The following is a 16,131-nucleotide window of genomic DNA, read 5'->3' as shown; positions in this document are numbered from 1 at the left end:
TAGTTAATAATAAAAAATAACAAGTCTCCTTGAGGAATTTTTTGAATGTTAAAAAGATTAGAGGAGTGAAACGTTGTTGTGATTTTCTATTTAAAAAACAAAGTCCATAGCTAAGATGGAATTTGGGAATATGGGAGGCATGCTGTATAAATGCACTGGCAGTCAGAAAATATGTGAGCAGCACTGTGACTTGCACTGTCAGCCTTTAAGTGTGATCATGCAAAAGAAAAAAACATCAAATGGATGAGAACTATAAAAGAATTAAAATTCAAAAGTTCTGTCAAACTGCTTGTCTGCTGCTGTTCCACGGTCTGGTGTGTGCTGATAAAAAAGCTCTCGGGTTTGTAAACAGTCCAAGCCCCCAGTGTCTCAAAAACACATCAGGTTCATTTTAAACTTAGTTTATGCAGTCTTTTTAGAAAGTGTCTTTCTTGTGTAGTCAAATGCATTTTTGACTGTTTGCAGATTGATAGTTTTTTCCTTGTTTTAGCAACCGTTGAATTCCGATCCTCAATGGATGGCAGCGTCTGCACTCAGGAGCCCTCTATGAAATCGTCGATGGTCTTGCCCACTAAGAAATCTGTTGGCTATCCAGGTGACCATCAGGACAACCCTGCCAAACCACCGCTTTACCATAAACAGCCTCCTGCTCTCCCCCCAAAGCCTTTCTCTAGGATCCCAAACCACAGCACAGGTCAGTTGTCCTAGATTATGGTCCGTTCCATGCCTGTGCAGCTTTAATCACTCCAGGCAATATGTTTTTTTTTCTAGAACTTTTCTTTAATCCAAGCAGAATAAATACAACATAATATACACTTGATTTAATATTTTTCCTTAAAGTGTACATTGTTGGGTGTTGCTTCATTAGCTTTAACTGTCAAAAAATGATTAATTTTAAAAGTAAATAGCAGGTACTTGTGTTGATAACTGCTTTGGCTTTAAACTGTACCTGTACAGCCACACATGCTCATAGGATTATACTAGTCTCATTAAATCCCTCTCTGGTTGGGTCAGCTGGCTTTATCTGTCATTGTCAATCTGTCAGGAGAGAGAAGTGGCATTACTCTGGTGTAATTCCCCCACTCTGGGCTGATGTTTGAGCCGTTTCCACTCATCTGTGTTCTTTGTTTATCTATCTGCACCATAAACTGCAATAGCTATGCCATGCATGACATTCATATAATAAGTCCAATGAATCTTCTTTTTGTCCTTTTTTTAATTTTTTAACAATTCCCTAGATTCTTGCCAGCCAATGAAGTTGCCCTGTATGCCTGGGGGAAAGCACTCTCCACCTCTGCCACCCAAGAAAGTGATGATTTGCGTGCCTCCAGGGGGGCTGGACTCCTCCTTATCCTCCCCTTCTCCATCCCCCAACCCCCTCAACACTCTCCCACAAAAGTCTGCCCCTCCCCAGGGCATGCCTTCCCTACATGGCACCTTACTGCCCTCCCAGCTTGTCGGTCTAGCCGGTCTACACCAGAGCCACGGTCACCCGCTCCAGCTTCAGTACGGCAGCTTACACGCCCCCAGTCGGATCATCGAGGAGCTCAATAAAACCCTGGCACTCTCCATGCAGAGGTTTGAAAGGTTAGTAGCTCTCAGTTCTGGTCATTAAATCTGATTGTGGGAAGGCAGGGAAGGATTATGGCTCAGTTTCTGTCTGTAAATCACATGTAATATCTTAAGTAAACTTAAACAATGCTGCATGTGTATGTTTAAAAATGACACAGATGGATCTTATGTAACAGAACTACACTCATCAGTCACAACACGGGGAGGGCCACGATAGGCAGCAGGAGAACATTAAATTACAGAAAACATAGAAAGAAAATGGACAAATGTAATAAACTGATCAAATTGTGATGCTGACCAAGACGATATATTCAACATGTTGAATATATCTGGGACTCTCCACCATTTGGTCTAGAACTGAAGAAGCTTTTTGGATGAGAGGTGAAACATCTTCAAAAAACTTGAAGGAGTCCAGTCATTTTTCTTTCCAAGTTAGTGTACCATGACCTGGATGACTGAGAACCTTCACATGCATGAATATACCACCAAAACCTTCCCGGGGAGCAAAACAGAAAGGCTGCCTGGTCTGATGAGTCACATTTTCTTTTACATCATGTTGACACCTGGGTGTGTGAGAATTGGTTATCCGTAGAAGACATGAGTGCAAGATGCACTGTGGGAAGAAGATGAGGTGATTCTCAGGGAATGTTATGCCAGAACTGCATACACATATTATATGTCATGGTAAAAACAAAGTACACCCAAACCCAAGGTTTTAGAATGTAATAAAATAATAATAATCATAATCGAGCCCTTAGCAGGTCTTAAAATTAGGTAAATACAACCTCAGATGAACAGTAATAAAAGACATAGTACAACATGTCACTATTTATTTAAAAAAAATAAGCAAAAATGCAAAAGCAGTAAGTGAAAAACAAAGTACAGCCTTACTGATTCCATGGGAATTAAGAGGGTAAGTAGCAGCTAGGTGCTGCAAATCAAATGCAATTGATGAATTGATTGGCAGCAAGTGTGAGGACCTCTATAAAAACAGCAATTTGGGTGGTAATGAATCTTAAAGAAGCACTTATTGCTGCATCAATCTGGGAAGGGTTATGAGGCCATTCCTAATTTGATGTTCATCATTCTACAGTATATAGAGTATGAAATATTCAAGAGAGCTGCTGTTTCCAGGAGTGGGTGTCCTATCACATTCATCCCAAGGTCAGACCATGCAGTGGTCAGCAAAAAAAAAAAAACCCAGAGGGATAAATTTCATACTTTACTGGCCTCAGTTGGCATGCTAAATGTTAAAGTTCATGACAGTTCAATTAGAAAAAGACTTAACGAATATGTTTTATTTGGAAGAGCTGCCAGTAGAAAGCCTCTTTCTATCTAAAATAAATAAATAAATAAATATGGGAGCAGAGCTTAGGTTTGCAATGTTGCATGTGAAGAAGACTTCTTAAAAAATGTCTTTTGGACAAAGAAGACCAAAGTAGAGATGCTTGGCCATAATGCACAGTGCCATGTTTGATGAAAACGAAACAACATATTAGCACAAATACCTCATGTAAGGCAAGGTGGTGGAGGGGTGATGATTTGGGCTTCTTTTGCAGCCACAGGATCTGGCCACCTTGCAGTCACTGAGTTGACCATAAACTCCTGAAATGTAAGAGTCAGATGTGAGGCCATCTGTCCAAAAGCTAAAGCTTGGCTGAAATTGGGTCAAGCAGGACAATGATCCCAAGCACAGCAGAAAACCCACGGAATGACTTTAAAAAGAAAATAATTAAGGCCCAGTCAAAGTCCAGACCTCAGCTGACTGAAGTGTATCTTCAGAGAGCTGTGCATAAACAAATGCCCACAAGCTTCATTGAACTGAAGCAAAATTGTAAAGAAAAATGGTCCAAAATTCATTCAGCAACAATGTGAAAGGCTGATAAAGTCAAGCAGAAAATGATTACTTCAAGTTCTTGCTGCTAAAGGTGGTATTTACCTCATTTTAAAACCTGGCAATACCTGATAACTTTTTATTATGTCCTTATATGTAAAACCGTAGAAATGACAGAGAGTTTAACTACATAGACAATGCTGCAGACCATGTCCACCCCATTACTAAAGCAATATTTCCTGATGGCAGTTGCTTGGAAATGGTGTAGCATCACAAAGATCTGAACTGTTTTTACTTGGCCTCTAGATTATCATTCCAATTACACATCAGTGGTATTTGTTAAAAAAGTCTCATCTATACAGGCCCTGCATCACAGTTTGTAGAACTTAATGCATCTGATGCTAAAGTCCTTGTGTCTGATAGGAGAGGACACTTTCCAAGAGGTCTTATGGAGTCTGTGCACCAGAAAAGAGCTTCTTTATTAGCAGCAAAAAGGGGATCTGCAGTTTTAGGCAGGTGGATTTACAGTTACATGGCTAATATTAGTATAGCGTTTAATGCAGATTTTCCCTTGCGTTTGCTAGTGACATTTTTCTTCTACAAAGAATTGATTTCTTTTCTTTTTTCTTTTTTTTATCTGATGAGTTTCTGGTCATTATGGAGTAATGAATGTCTTGTTACTAAAAGCTGTCCCTAGAACAGGTCTAATCAGAGTAATCACTGAGAAATGTCATTAGCATAGAGTGTCCTCTTTTATTAGTATTTGTTTTTGTGGCACTGTGTCTGCCACTTTCAGATCTGCTCTTGTGTTATTGAGGTCGCATCCTGCCAGCTCTGTAGCACTACCATACAGGTCTAAATCGGCACACTGCCTCACAGGGCAGCATGGCCTAATTTTGAAGTAAATGTGTGTATGTGTGGGCACAGGCGCATGGAGTAGGCGTCCCTCCAACAGTTGGCCTGACATAACATGACCAGCTGCTCTTTACAAGAGCTGCATTTCTTCATGTTTGGAGAAAAGGGACATGATAGCAGATTGCACATTATGTAACCTCTTACATTAGGATCTCTTTTTCACCAAAGCTATTCGAGTAGGGATAAGGAAGTAATGGCCCTGATGTTGCTCACAATTAGTCTGAAAGCCTGACGTGGTTACATCACAGTGTCCCATCATAACAACCTTCAGCTAGGCCGTTATTAATGAATCTGTCATATATGTCACTGCTGCTTGCTAGTGCCAACCGGTGACTGCTTGTGAAAGTGAAGTTTATTCTCGTCAGGCTGCTGTTAATAATGCAAGTTGTATAATCCGTTACTCTTTTTTTCCTTCTGTGCAGCTCAGAGAATTGCATGGTATTGCGTAGGGCTTCGCAGAAATGCAGTTAGTTGGTATTCAGGCTTTTTGTACTGAAGTTCTCTTTCAGCTCCAGTTACACAGTGTATCTCCCCTCGCTTTATACTTGGATTAAAAACCCACTAAGCTATCATTATGTTCTGCACCAGAAGCCCAAAGCCAATTTATTGTTTTTGAGCCATTTTCATTTTCTGGGTTTTGTGCGGGCTATTGTTTTAATAATACTGTATGAATTTAAGAAAAAAAAATGCTGAAAGATAATGGAGATGAAATATGATGATCTTCCCCATTTCAACTGGATTTTCTGGCTCAGGGTTTTCATAAATTCACCCTTTTAGCAAGGCCAAATAATATGGCCATCCTAATCTGTCACAACCCTGTTCCAAGAAAAGTCGGCATGCTGTGTAAAATGTAAACAAGAGCACAGTGCAATGACTTTCAAATAATCTATTTTACAATGGTTCTAATATAACATTTTTTTTTAAATATATATTTAAGGAGACAATTTTTACTGTTTTAAGGTCTGTCTTGCTTGTTAGGGATTTCAATTTTCAGTGTCATATTTTTTTCCCCATTTCATAACCTGCCAGCTGTTTTCAGTGTGTGATAGGTCTAAACAGCAGGTAAGCTGGCCAGTTTAGCACATGGACTCTTTAGCTACTGAGCTGTGGTTTTGTAATACGTGTATATGTTGTGATATGGCATTGTCTTGCTAAAATAAGATAAGCCTTCCCTCAAAAAGATGTCAGTATTTGGCAGCACATATTTCTCCAAATTGGAGTTGGCTTTTGAATTGCATGGTGAGGTTGACAAAGTATTTCTTATTTTAATTGGTCAGACAACAGGGCAGTTTTTCACTTTACCATACTTCCCATTAAATGAACGTTTTGTCTTTTACATGGTAGAAATGACATTCTTGAAGTGCTGTTTGCAGTGATGAACCATGCTTCCTAACAGTGGTTTTAGAAATGCTGCTGAGCATTATTTATCTGTTTTTGTTTTTTGTTTTTTATATATTTTTTTGAAATATTAATATTTTTATTTCATTAATATTACATTTTTTGCAGTCCTATCTCAGGGGCTAAAGGTGCTGTAAAAGCCATTCAGTCTTAATCTTTGGCCTTGTACCTTGTGCAGAGAGATTTCTCTCTATTCCGTAAGTCTTTTAATGATATGCCCTGTTGATTTTTTTTTTTTATATTTGTATTGAGAAGTGACTTTAACTTGTTGAACTTATTAGCTATTGGTAGTCTTTCACAGAATAGTGACGCCATCCTCATGTTTATGTCTGAAAGTAGTGTGTTCCCAAATTTCTTTTAGGCATTACACAACAACCCAATGTTTGTGATACGCACATAAAATATCATCTTTTTGTTATTTGTTTAGCATTCGTTTTTTGTTGGAAATTGTTCAGTCTATTAATATTCATGCTTGGCTCAGAACCATCATAACTTATCTCCCTTTCGCTCCTCTAGCTCTGCTCTGCACGGCGGTGGTCAGTGTGCCCCCTTAGAAAGAAGAGAAGTGCCATCTGTGATCATCGACTACGAGGACGATAAGGAGAACCTGCCTAATGAATCTGACTATGAAGATCTACCCAGCATGTATAAGGATGAGGATGATGATGTGGATGACGATGAAGACGATGATGAAGATGACGACTCAATATTTACAAGTAAGTGGCAGCTGTCATGGTAACACAGAGTAGTGAAATTGCACTACTGCACTATGCTCATCAGCAGATGCCTGATCTGTCCCTTAAGCTATTACTGTCTGACTTTTGAGGATGTTATTTTGATTTAGTTTATCAAGTACGGTTGGTTATTTATTTATTTATTTTTTTAAAACTATGCACCCAAAACATTTAAAAATCCCTGTTTTTTTTTATTTTTATTTTTTTTATTTAACTATAAAATGTGATCTGTTTTATACTTGGCAGGTATAAAGCTGGGGATCTAGTTTGATTATGTAGCTCACTTTAGGCTTCTTTTTGTGATAATTAACTGTGACGCACACATACACACTGGGGCATGCCTCGTTTAGTTAGTGTGTGTTATATGAAATACCAAAAATAACAGTAAATGTTAAGCTAAGGATTAATGTCAGTTGAGATAACTATAACATACCTGTGCTACAGTATTGCTTGGTCTGTGTTTTTTAGTTGTTGTCAGATGGTTGTTAGGCAACATGATATCATAATATGTCATGTATAATTAAACTTTTCTAGACAAATAAATTAAATCATACTATGGTTTTATGTAGCATTGTTCATGCATAAACATAGGACCAATTCTGTGCAGTTATTGAAGCTAACTGCTGTTGGTGGTGTGCATGAGCTGCATATTTTGTTAACACACCCCATTCTTTCTGTGAATTGCTCACTCGAGCTGCAGTGTGACCTCTCCAAACATGTGCATTTTGTTCTGCACTAGTTGTAAGTCAAATTAAAGTCACAGGTAGGGCATTTGAGAAACAGGGTGCCTTAGCAGCAGAAGTGTCTTTCTCTGTTCGCATATCACTCCAGTCTTGGCCTCCCTTCACTGGTTGCCTGTAAATTTTAGGTTTCAGTTTAAAATTTTAGTTCTAACCTTTAGGGCCCTGCATGGTCAGGCTCCTCAAGATTTATCTGACCTGCTGAAACCACATACATCTTCTCGGGCTTTAAGGTCATTAGATCAGAGACTGCTGGTGGTACCACGCACTCGTTTTAAAACTCGTGGTGATCGGGCCTTTCAGACTGTGGCACCACGGTTGTGGAATTCTCTCCCACTGTCTCCTCGCTGCACGGACTCCATTGATTCTTTTAAGAAACAGCTGAAGACATTTTTATTTAGAAAAGCATTTGATTAATTTCTTCTTATGCTGTTTTTATAGTTTTATTGTTTTACATTGTTTTATTTACTGTTATATTGTTTTTATATTCCCATTTTCTGTGTTGTAAAGCACTTTGTGATTTTTATCTGTGAAAAGCGCTATATAAATAAATTTTACTTACTTACTTCTACTTACTGTTTTTGTTTGGACAGCTCATGTTTGCAGACATAGAGACTGTTTGTTTGACTGATCATAATTGTCAGGGCTCCTTATTTCACATGAAGGCTCTTGGAACTCAGATTTAAACTAACCTTCAAAGTAGGGCCGAAAGATTCACAGAAATGTATCTAGAATTTAATTATCAGCCAAAACTTTGATGCATATTCTCTTGGAAAAACTGCTGAACTGTGCAGAATGCATGGAAGGAACATAATGTTAGAGAGCTATTGTTTTAAATCCATGGTATAAAATATTTAAAACTCTGTTTTCTGGAAGATCCAGAAAACAGAGGCCAAATAGCAAAGATCAGTACATTAAACCCCATTTTCGTATACTTATTTTTACCATACCAATACCTATTAACCATAACTATTTTAACATTTTGCATTTCAAATTTAGGTACACTGGCTCAGAAGGTACTAAGAAAAGACTCTTTGGCCATCAAGCTGAGTAACCGTCCATCTAAGAGGGAACTGGAGGAGAAAAACATCCTGCCCATGCAGACAGATGAGGAGAGACTGGAATCTAGGCAGCAGATAGGCACCAAACTCACAAGGTGAGAATCATACGCACATGCTTTTCTTCTTAGCCTGAATACAATTACAATACAGCCACAATTTCTGGGACAGATATTTCCAGCGGGCCTGGCTGATGTTGCTGTAGCCAGCCCGATAACAGCTGTTGGGCAACAGCACTGGCTTTTCTCAGCCATTGCAAGCATTTGTTTTACTTTGGGCTGACAATTCCTAATGTCCTGGCTTAACAGTATTGTGACTCAGTCCAAAGCCCATGTGAGTCTTATTTTTATTCAGTCTTTTCTATCCTTTCAGTTTTTTCCTTCCCAATATCCGATAAGGATAAACGCTTTATTTCGTTAAAACGAGTCTCTGAAAATGGAGCTGACCTAATTTCAGTGATGCATCAAACTCCCCCCTCCTCCTTTTTTTCCCTGCTCTTGTCTTCTCTCTCTCGAGTGCTCTCTCTCTCTCCATTTCTCTCTCTAACCCTGTCTCTCTCTCACTTTCTTCCTCTCCTGCCTGACTCCATGCCTCGCTCACTGAATCACCACAGTGATGCATGTGCCAAACTATCTCCACCCGACTCCTCCACACAGCAGCACCGCGCAAGCCGCTTCATATCAGCAGTTTACACACACTGCAGTGATGCCGTGTGTGCAAGTCGTAGGAATGTATATACATATGTTGAGGTCATGAATGTGAATTCTAGTAACTGAGCAGATCAAACAACGCAATGTTTGGTCTCATTTGATTTCACTGGGCTTTATGAACATGCGCGACTAAATAAAGCGGATGTAATGATGTGGTAAGGGGGCAAAGAAACCACCAGCTACTCGGTAAAAATGAAAATCTGAATAGTGCAATTCGATATGAGATGCGGCACTGACGGAGTATTACCTAGAGACACTGGCACTACTCCTCACTGTGACGGCAGCACAGTACATGTTCTCAGACATACTGTCTGCTTAGTTCTCATGTTCCAGCTCTGTAACAGCGTCTTTTATACAGTATCACCTAACAAACACTTTCCCATTTCACTCTTTATTACCAGCGGCATTGTGTCCTTTAAAGTAGTTGCTTGTGCCAGGCCAGTTAGAATTGATTATGATAATGCTGATCTAGGACACGCTGACCTCAGCTTAGTTCTGCTGACCTGATTCACTGGGAAAAGTATGGAAAGTAAAATGAAGTGCTTTTACCCTTCATAAAGTTAATAAACGCACGGTTTTATGCTGTTTTTTTTTTCTTTCTCCGCTGGATTTAATGACTGTATTCATATTTTCATGTAACATGTAACAATAAAAATATAGCACTAACTATATATTTTAATGTCACTCATCTCCATCCACTCCACCATGCCTGCAAACTCTTCTTCACCTCTCTTATGCACCTCACTATCTGCATTTTCTTTACATGGTTGACCCCAGGTATTTAAACTCATCTACCTTCACCATCTCTATTCTTTGCATCACTTAAACTGGTAAAAGGTTCAAAAGTAAATGGAGCTTACTACATAATCTTCAATCCATGCTGAGATATCCAAAAGCCCAGTCTGGGATTTAGTGCCTGGACCTTTCTTTGCACAGAACTATGTCTGGCTACAGGCTCTTATTTTGATGAGCAGTAACAGGTCAGATCTAAAGAAACTGAGTCAATCATTGATCCAGTGCTCAAAGACAGATCTACCACCACTTGTTTTGGATAGATTGCTATTGTAAGAGTCTCCAGCTGAAAGTATTTTGAGTGACTGACTTTGTGCATCTTAGTACTTCCAGCCACTTAATAAGCATACTAGAGATAACCTGTACACAGCACATCTACTCTGATGTTGTATAAAATAAAATAAAAAGCATATCTGGCTATTCTGTTTTTTGCTGTGTAGGTGCTGTATGCAGTAAATTTGTAATGACCTTTTTACTCAGCAGCTGAAGGTGTCACAGTCATATTTTCCTGATACAGCATCAGATAAGAGTTTGGTGGTTTGGGGTATCAGGCTTTGCTTTTAGCCTTATTCCTGCATCCCATCACTGCTTTATCATTGAGTCATTGTGGGGATTGGTGATCATGAATGAGTGACGTTTTTGGATTTTCACCTGTCAAGCTGTCATGAGGCAAGAGCTTAAATAAGATAAAAGCCTTTCAACTAAAACAATATACAACTCTGTTGCTCATAAATAACTTCTACAGGACACAAGGAAGAATGAGAATTGAGGTCATTTGTATTCAATTCAGTTTGAGAATGCATTTTACTCTAAACTTACTCTACGCGACTTATTCCCAGCACTATATAAAAGTGCTCGTTCTGTGAGCCAACGTGTCAATAAGATAAACTTGTCGGGAGTCGATGTCAAAGCTGGGAAGTGAATGCTCTGCAGAATGTAGGGGAGAAAAAAATGAGCTTAGCAGCTTTTTCCTGAACTATACTGTTTTGGAACACTTCTTGTCCTTTCAAAATACCCTGAATTTTCATGTGTGACGTGACTGCATCACATCAGTTCTGCAAATTTGGCAGCTGCACATTCACATTGCGGATCTCCCCTTATAAAACATCCCAAAGGTGTTGTGGATTCGGATCTGGTGACTAATGAGGTTATTGAGGTGACTGTACTCACTGCCACGCTGATGTGCCCAGTTAGTGGTGACTTTAGCTTTGTAACAAGGTGCATCATCAAGCTGGAAGTAGCCATCAGTAATTTGTAGGAAGAAAAGATCAACTTGGTCAGCAATGATACTCATACACACAATGGCAGTCAAACAGTGAAAGTTAAAGGAATTTTTTTAATTTATTTTTTCCTCAAACCTCCAATCCACAAAGTAAGGTTGGTCCATGGTTTGATGATGTGGATCAGAAATTCTGATTACATTTATTTCTTAACTGTCTTTGCATTTGTGCTTAAGTTTTTGTGAGCCTCTGCCCACTGCACCCTCAGATTTCTATTGCAGCCTGTTGGCCTCAAAGTTTGAAATTGCATTCTGAGGTGCTTTGCTGCTCTCAGCTGCACTTGCTGGGAGTGGATTTTCCGTACCAGGCTAGCTGTTCTGTGGCCTCTCATCACCAAGATGTTTCCCCTCTGTAGAACTGCTCCTCACTGGGTTTTTTTTCCCCCCCATACGGTTCTGAACTCTAGAGACATTTGTGGCTGAAAATCCCAAGAGATCCACAAACCAGCTTGTCTGGCACTAACAAAGTCATGTTTTCAAAGTCATTCAGATGTTTGATGCGAACATTAATTGAACCCCGTGACTGTTAAAGTCCTCTTAATGAGAAAAACCTGTAAAATATTTGGATGTATTTTCTTTTTTTAAATGTGATAATCTCAAAACTGCTCCCATATTGGTTCAGACTTTCCTCGCTGACCTCCTTTCTCTGATTGTGTGCTGACTGTGGATTTCTGTTTCTCATCAGACGCTTGAGTCAGAGACCCACAGCTGAGGAGCTAGAGCAAAGGAACATCCTCAAACGTGAGTATCTTAAACGTGTGTATTTAACATTACATAGCTAAAAATGTGCAAAAAGGTCCCTCAAACGTTGCGTTTTAGCAACACATGGCCCACATTTGTAGCTGCCTTCTTGTGCATGCTGACTGCATGAAGGGCAGCGTGGAAATTTCTTTTCTTTTCTTTTTTTTACATTTTTTTATTAATTTTTTTTAAATGATTATTATGAGACCCTGTTATGTGAGTGCTCGTGGACATGCATCTCTTTCTTTTGTTCCTCCTCGATCTGCCTTTTCGTGAAAGTCATGCAAGTCCACAGAGACTGCTTTCTTAGCTCAAACACATGCAGTATCAGAGAGAAGCAGTTCTGTTTCCTGGGACTCTGCAGATCTCACATCAAAGACTGATTTACTATCAGCTATCAGTTCCTGCTTTCCCAGAGGCTCTTGGATGATTGGCAACAGTACAAGGGGGAAAAAGACAAAGTAACAATTTATGACTGACAAGTCATGTCCTCCCTGTCACTCACACACATACAAAACCAAGGTTAAACAAACGGGACTTTATTTTGTAATGAAGCAACATCTAAAATCCCAAACTGCAAGTAGTACTGGAAATGGAGTGTGTGTTTAGTACAAGCATAAATACAGACTGACTGGTGAAGCTTTTTGCAAACAGCAGTGTCCCAGTGTGCTTCTTGTTTACTCTTGTCTCTCGTTTTAACTTATCTTTTTGTTTTGTTTGTCATTGTGATTCCAGTGGAATCTGCAGGACAACACATACAGGAATTTAGTGAGGAATAAGAACTTGATGTAATCAGCAAAAGAGAACTATATACATTTGAAAAGCTCTGGGACAATGTGAAAGAAACAAAGCAATCAGTCACTCCTCATGCCTAACCTCTCCTAAAAGCATAAAACAGCCAATGATGGAAGCTTTTTAAGCTTTAAAGGACCTATCCAGTTAAGTGTGGAACAAATGAGGCATTTTAAGCAAGCGGCGCGCTTGTACTTATTTCACAAAGAGCCCCACTGTACGGATGCCTGTATTCAAAGGTTAACACTTCATCCTTTCATTCTTTGCAGCTCGCAATGAGCAGGAGGAAATGGAGGAGAAAAGGGAGATAAAACGAAGGCTCACGCGAAAGGTGAGTCCAAAATAGCTCCAAAAGTGTGAACCCACACTTGCTCTTTTGGCACTTGAAGGGGCAAGTTGTTGGCCAGGATAAACAAACACTATGACAGTGAGTCATCTGATGAAATGGAGTGTGTGTGTATGCGTGGGCCTGGTGTTGGTACTTCTCAGGTTCCCTCAGGAGACACTGATGCCCTTGTCGCCCTTGTCCCTTCAACATGTTGGATGCCAAACTCTTAGACCCCATAGGGAGGTGTTGAGCATGTTCCCATCCCTGTCAAATTAAAGAATAACACTTTCTGCTCACCTGCAGATATGCTTCTCAAAACAAAACCTCTCAGCTGTTGGACAAATACCAATGATGATATATACTTTAAAATATGCAAGTTTTTAAAAATGCAAGAATAGAGAGAAGGGTTTTTTTTTTTTGTTTGTTTTTTTTGAAGTTGTAATCAGAAACATGGCTGTAACTGAAAGCGATTTACTCCAAGGTGAACCAAGGTCAAAATAACCAACATAACCGAGCTATTTTTTCAAAAAGTAGTGCTACCCAATTCTCAAGAAATCAAGTAAAAGATATGTACTCTAACCATGACTCCTTAGAATATGTGAACGAGGAGGAAAAACTGTAAAATAAAATGTCATGTCATCCCTTTTGCTTCAGCGCTATTAAAGGGAATTAATCTAAATCTACTTCCGGCTGCTCCCTTACTCACAAGAAGCCGCCACAGTGGGTAGCTCCTCATGTTTGATTTGGCAGATTTTTACACCAGATGCCCTTTCTGACACAACCCCAAAGGGATTTGTGTCTCCTTCCAGGATCAAACTGTGGATCTTTCACTTGTTATGCAAATGTGTAAACCAAGTAATGGAAGAACCAGGCTTTTTAAACAGCAGGGTGTTGTAATACTTCATCACTTCATCAGGCAAGGACCTGAGTCTAGCCGTTCCGAAAGACACCTCATAAGTAAGGAAGGAGACGTTACCTCACAAAAAAATAGATCTACACTCAGGCGTAGAGCCACAGCACCCATTTTAAAGGTTATATATGAGATTCTACATGAGGCAGTGGGAGCTTTTCATTATGCTGTTATGGTTCCATGTTCCTGAAATATTCATGCATCACTATGTGTGTGCAGCATGTTATAAATAACTTACTTTGCTGAAGACTAACTACATAAAACCACAGATTTCCAATTTGACAGCTTTAGTATGTCTGCCCTTGCATCTTTCTTATTTTTTGCTGGGTGTACCTGAGAGGAGAGAGGTTAGAGTAATGAAAAGCACCCTGTGCAGCTGAAGATAGACGTGCAGGTACTCTAATCTAATCCATTGTTTGTTAAATTTTGCTTATTGCTTCTTAAACTAAAATAAAGTTCTATGGGTTTCCTTTATAACCTCACTTTCTTATGAGAATTATGATCAGTATCTGAGTAAAGTAATCGGTGTCAAGCAGAAACTGAAATGTTAATTTGAGACTTTTTCAACACAATAAAATATCAGGACTGGTTTCTTGACCTCCTCACTCTTCCTCCTGCATAAGAAAAAACAATGCAGGCTGAAGACTTTCTATGAGAAATGTAATATATGTTTTTAATTTTCCTCATTTCGCTCCAGCTGAGCCAGAGGCCCACTGTAGAGGAACTGAGACAGGCCAAAATCCTCATTCGATTCAGTGACTATGTGGAGGTGTCAGATGCCCAGGACTACGACCGGCGGGCAGATAAGCCCTGGACCCGGCTCACTGCAGCTGATAAGGTCAGTTTACTAATCTTACTGTTAAAATTAGATAATCTCTGATATTCTCAAGATTCCCCCTTCCCTAATTTGATTTGTCACTCTTAAGCTCTGCTTCTGTGCTTCTTATGACACGCTCATACAGGGAGTGCAGAATTATTAGGCAAATGAGTATTTTGTCCACATCATCCTCTTCATGCATGTTGTCTTACTCCAAGCTGTATAGGCTCGAAAGCCTACTACCAATTAAGCATATTAGGTGATGTGCATCTCTGTAATGAGAAGGGGTGTGGTCTAATGACATCAACACCCTATATCAGGTGTGCATAACGTCCTTTCCTTTGGCAAAATGGGTCAAAAGAAGGACCTGACAGGCTCAGAAAAGTCAAAAATAGTGAGATATCTTGCAGAGGGATGCAGCAGTCTCAAAATTGCAAAGCTTCTGAAGCGTGATCATCGAACAATCAAGCGTTTCATTCAAAATAGTCAACAGGGTCGCAAGAAGCGTGTGGAAAAACCAAGGCGCAAAATAACTGCCCATGAACTGAGAAAAGTCAAGCGTGCAGCTGCCAAGATGCCACTTGCCACCAGTTTGGCCATATTTCAGAGCTGCAACATCACTGGAGTGCCCAAAAGCACAAGGTGTGCAATACTCAGAGACATGGCCAAGGTAAGAAAGGCTGAAAGACGACCACCACTGAACAAGACACACAAGCTGAAACGTCAAGACTGGGCCAAGAAATATCCCAAGACTGATTTTTCTAAGGTTTTATGGACTGATGAAATGAGAGTGAGTCTTGATGGGCCAGATGGATGGGCCCGTGGCTGGATTGGTAAAGGGCAGAGAGCTCCAGTCCGACTCAGACGCCAGCAAGGTGGAGGTGGAGTACTGGTTTGGGCTGGTATCATCAAAGATGAGCTTGTGGGGCCTTTTCGGGTTGAGGATGGAGTCAAGCTCAACTCCCAGTCCTACTGCCAGTTTCTGGAAGACACCTTCTTCAAGCAGTGGTACAGGAAGAAGTCTGCATCCTTCAAGAAAAACATGATTTTCATGCAGGACAATGCTCCATCACACGCGTCCAAGTACTCCACAGCGTGGCTGGCAAGAAAGGGTATAAAAGAAGAAAAACTAATGACATGGCCTCCTTGTTCACCTGATCTGAACCCCATTGAGAACCTGTGGTCCATCATCAAATGTGAGATATGCACAGTAATAGTCACCTGCACACACAGATATCCCCCTAAAATAGCTAAAACTAAAAACAAACTAAAAACTGCTTCCAAAAACATTCAGCTTTGATATTAATGAGTTTTTTGGGTTCATTGGGATCATGGTTGTTGTTCAATAATAAAATTATTCTTCAAAAATACAACTTGCCTAATAATTCTGCACTCCCTGTAGTAGCAGAAGGGTGTGTTCCTCCTCTTTCATAATGAAAAGTCCAACTCTGTTGTTTGGTTTGCCTTTGTGAAACACCCTGAAGCAACCCTGCTGCTCACTGTCCCGTGAT

At 39.8% G+C, this 16,131-nt stretch overlaps 1 protein-coding gene across 2 annotated transcripts in view; it reads left to right on the top strand.

Annotated features, from left to right (window-relative positions):
- LOC147308364 (phosphatase and actin regulator 1-like) overlaps positions 1-16,131 on the top strand; it is a 55,026-nt gene that overhangs the window by 35,207 nt on the left and 3,688 nt on the right. For both annotated transcript variants that reach the window (XM_086273209.1, XM_086273208.1), the window contains exons 4-10: positions 491-694; positions 1,239-1,587; positions 6,236-6,435; positions 8,193-8,349; positions 11,718-11,773; positions 12,835-12,896; positions 14,501-14,641. In XM_086273209.1, the coding sequence (XP_086129335.1) occupies positions 491-694; positions 1,239-1,587; positions 6,236-6,435; positions 8,193-8,349; positions 11,718-11,773; positions 12,835-12,896; positions 14,501-14,641 (1,169 nt within the window). The remainder of the gene's footprint in view (positions 1-490; positions 695-1,238; positions 1,588-6,235; positions 6,436-8,192; positions 8,350-11,717; positions 11,774-12,834; positions 12,897-14,500; positions 14,642-16,131) is intronic.

Source organism: Aulonocara sp. 'chitande type north' Nkhata Bay, linkage group LG18 (genome assembly GCF_057382095.1).
Source record: "Aulonocara sp. 'chitande type north' Nkhata Bay isolate Kocher_YH1m ecotype deep benthic linkage group LG18, A_spYH_male_GT1.1, whole genome shotgun sequence".
In the NCBI taxonomy this organism is placed as follows: domain Eukaryota; kingdom Metazoa; phylum Chordata; class Actinopteri; order Cichliformes; family Cichlidae; genus Aulonocara; species Aulonocara sp. 'chitande type north' Nkhata Bay.
This window is presented reverse-complemented; position numbering and strand designations above follow the sequence as displayed.